Here is a 3,885-nt window from a genome sequence, read left to right on the forward strand (position 1 = left end):
ACAAAACTATGGAAAAAAAAAAAAAGACACAACGCTATTAACATATTTTTTTAGGGTTTGATTGATTTCTGCTATTTAATAATTTTTTGAAACTAATTTAATTTATTTTTAATTTATATTTTATATTTAATATATATTTTTAGTAGTTGATTTTAAGGTACATCTAATTGTGAAAACTAATTTTGTGTTACCTCCAAATGGGACACAGGCGTCTGAAGATATGGGGTCTGGGGGTCATTCTTCCGGGAAGAGGAAGTCAAAAACATTATCATCAACAAAAGAAGGAGAAGTTTTGAAGAGAGCTCCTCACACAAAACCACCCTTCACTCTCGGCGAACTCAGAAAAGCAATTCCTCCGCATTGCTTTAAACGCTCCGTCGCTCGCTCATTCTCTTACGTCTTCTTCGACCTCATCATAGCCTCAATTTTCGCCTATGTCGCCATCAACTACTTCTGGAATCTTCCACACAACCTCTCCTTCTTGGCTTGGCCTTTGTACTGGTTCGCCCAAGGTGCCGTCATGACCGGCGTCTGGGTCATTGCACACGAGTGCGGCCACCATGCCTTCAGCGACTACCAATGGTTAGATGACCTTGTCGGCTTCATTCTCCATTCTTTCCTTCTCGTCCCTTACTTTTCCTGGAAGCACAGCCACCGTCGCCACCATTCCAACACCGGATCCGTCGACCGCGACGAGGTGTTCGTCCCAAAGCGAAGATCCACCATCCGTTGGTACACAAAGTACCTTAACAATCCCGTAGGAAGAACCATCACACTCTCAGTTACTCTCTTCTTCGGGTGGCCTCTGTATCTCGCTTTCAATGTTTCCGGAAGGAAGTACGATCGATTCGCCTGCCACTACGATCCGTACGGTCCGATTTACTCCGATCGCGAGAGGTTTCAGATATTCTTGTCGGACGTCGGTGTCCTGGCCGCCCTCTATGGCATTTACCGACTCGTCTTAGCTCAAGGCCTTGTTTGGACGCTCTGTGTTTATGGAATGCCGTTGGCGGTGGTTAACGCACTTTTGGTGCTAATTACTTACTTGCAGCACACGCATCCTTCTTTGCCTCACTATGATTCCAATGAATGGGAGTGGTTCAAGGGAGCTTTGTCAACAATAGATAGAGATTATGGATGGATTTTGAATAAGGTTCTTCATCACATAACTGATACGCATGTTACGCATCACTTGTTCTCTACAATGCCACACTATCATGCAATGGAAGCAACCAATGCTATTAAACCAATTTTACGAGAATACTATCAGTTTGATGGGACTCCAATTTACAAGGCCCTATGGAGAGAGGCCAAAGAGTGCATGTATGTTGAGCCTGATGATGATAGCGACAACAAAGGTGTTCTTTGGTATAATAAGCTTTAAGTGTGAGGAATTTACTTTTTTGTTCTTGTATCGCTATATATAGTAGTTGGCTGGCCTCTTCTATCTTAATACTGAAGAGACATTTTGTAACTTTTTTATTTTTTTATTTTTTTTTCTTATTCAGTGATTATATTATTGGTGAACTTTGATTAAAGAAACAAAGTTGGCAAAAGAACAATTTGTTATAACAAATGAAATACTTCTGCAAAGCATTATTTGCCCATATGTATGTATTGGATTTAAATTAAATATATTCAAGAGAAATGTTTTGGACTAGTAATTTTTAATATTTTTAATTAACATAAGTATTAAATAATTCTTAGTAAATAAATTTTATTAATTTATGTGTGTAAATTATATTGATTTATGTGTATAATTTTCAATAAATATAGATGCAGATTATATATTTTTTGTGTATGAAATTTTTATAAATATAAATACAAATTATTATTGACCAAATACTAACATAAAATAATATTTTTTAGTCATATATTATTCTTCTATATTCAAATCTATTGTTTTAGATTACTTGACAGCAAATATGAAATGCTAATAATACATCTTTTAGAAAATCATAATTAAACAACTTATTTTTATACATTTTTTCCCTTAAAATATAGAAATTAAAACACCGAAAATCTCATAATTGAAATTTGTTCTAGTGTGCATAATACACAAGAGAAATATCCAGCAATTTGCTGAGAGTGTATCTGAATTAGACAGCCAAAAATGAGAATGGGAAGAGTGGCTAAAAGCTGATCAAGTTGAAAAGATAGTTGAGGTTATGAAAGAAAATTCACTTCCCTGGTGGACTCCAAGCAGATATTCATCGTGATTCATGATTCATAACCCTCTAAAACCCCCAACATATAGACAAAAGTGTAATAGTTAGTGCCATGCACGATCCAATAAAAATTTCACAATTTTCACATTGAAGTTTATCTTAAATTTCAATTATATCATTATTCATATAATTAACATCAATAATTTATCATAATTTTTGCCAACTTATTATGGGTTTTGAATCTCCACCATGATTGTATTCTACTGTACTATAAAACATGAACTTTAAATATTATTTCTTTTTATCTATTTGTTACCCAATTAGCCGAATAAAAGAGGACTTTTGTGTCCGAATTAAGTGGTTAATGATACAATGGAATATAACCTATCCATCATACAGGAATATATTTTTTGAAAAAATATTATTTGAGAGACGGAACTTAGTTGAGACAAAGAAGCATGGCTCTCCAAATTTTTGTTAAAAAAAATTAGTAATACTTTTTAAAAAAATAAAAAATAATTCAGTTTATTCAAATACTTTAATTTATTATGACTTAAAATACCAAAGTTCAATTTTTATCTCTTACTTTTATTACACAATAATTTTTAGTTTTAAACTTTAAAATATGTTAGATTTAGACTGAACTAGTGTATTCGTATTTTGCAATTCTCTATTTAATAAGTAACATTCCCTCTACCTTTGAATTCAAATATAAAAAATTAGGTATTTTTTATTTATATAATTTAATATTATTTTATATTTTTCTATTTATTTAATTTAATTTTTTATATGATAAAAAATATTAGAATATTCAATAAGTATTGATATTATTGTATTTGTCTAAATTGATAAAAAAATTCAATAAATATTATAAATTTTAATATTTGTTCTTCTAACTTCTGTTTTACATATTTTACCGGATATATATTCAAATTTTTATATAAAATAATTATGAAAAATCAAAGAATTGATGCATTTTTTAAGAGGAAGGCTAATATTTAAGAAGAAGAACATATAACTTTTACAATATTAACACTTGTAAATAGTTCTTCTACTTTAATGAATCACGAAGAAAATGAGATACATACAACATTCAAAAATTTAAAGAGTTGCATATGATGAGTTTGTCCTTAATTCTTTGGAACGAGACCTTGCAAAATGACTTCAAATTCGGCAATAAAGATTAGACGAGCTTATCTTAAATGTGGCCCATATCAAAAGCATCTTGACAATTATCTTTTATCTGACCTCCCAAAATTTTGTTTAAAGTTTCGCCACTGTCGTAACTCAATAAATATTCTTAATATTCTATGAAAATATAGTTGTTATTAATTAATTATATATTTAAATTATTTTTTAATTAATTATTAATATAAAAAATATATGTCGTTAAAAAAATATTAATTTTAAAACAATATTTATTATAAAACATATGCGCGTAGTAAAATTATATTTTTTGTGTTTATAAAAAGTTTGATTATGCTAATGTAAAATCATTTGATTATTTTTATGGATTCAGGTGGGGTTCAGTCCAAAACTTGGCCCAAGACGCCTCACAAATCCAATAAACGAGAAAGATAAGACATACTCATCCACACTCCACAGCTACATTTCGAATTTAAACTTAGATCTCCCTGGAGCCGAGGCCTGAAGTTAGTGGCAGAATCTGCTATCTCACAAAGAGTTGCACAAGAATTCGAATTCTGACTAAGCTTAA

At 31.1% G+C, this 3,885-nt stretch overlaps 1 protein-coding gene across 1 annotated transcript; it reads left to right on the forward strand.

Moving 5' to 3' along the window:
• The first annotated feature begins 220 nt into the window (after positions 1-220).
• LOC130951370 (delta(12)-fatty-acid desaturase FAD2-like) lies at positions 221-1,384 on the forward strand. The gene has a single exon (XM_057880020.1). The coding sequence runs from the start codon at positions 221-223 to the stop codon at positions 1,382-1,384; it is 1,164 nt and encodes a 387-aa protein (XP_057736003.1).
• The last annotated feature ends 2,501 nt before the right edge of the window (positions 1,385-3,885 follow it).

The sequence above is a fragment of the Arachis stenosperma genome, chromosome 9, assembly GCF_014773155.1.
Source record: "Arachis stenosperma cultivar V10309 chromosome 9, arast.V10309.gnm1.PFL2, whole genome shotgun sequence".
Classification (NCBI taxonomy): Eukaryota; Viridiplantae; Streptophyta; class Magnoliopsida; order Fabales; family Fabaceae; genus Arachis; species Arachis stenosperma.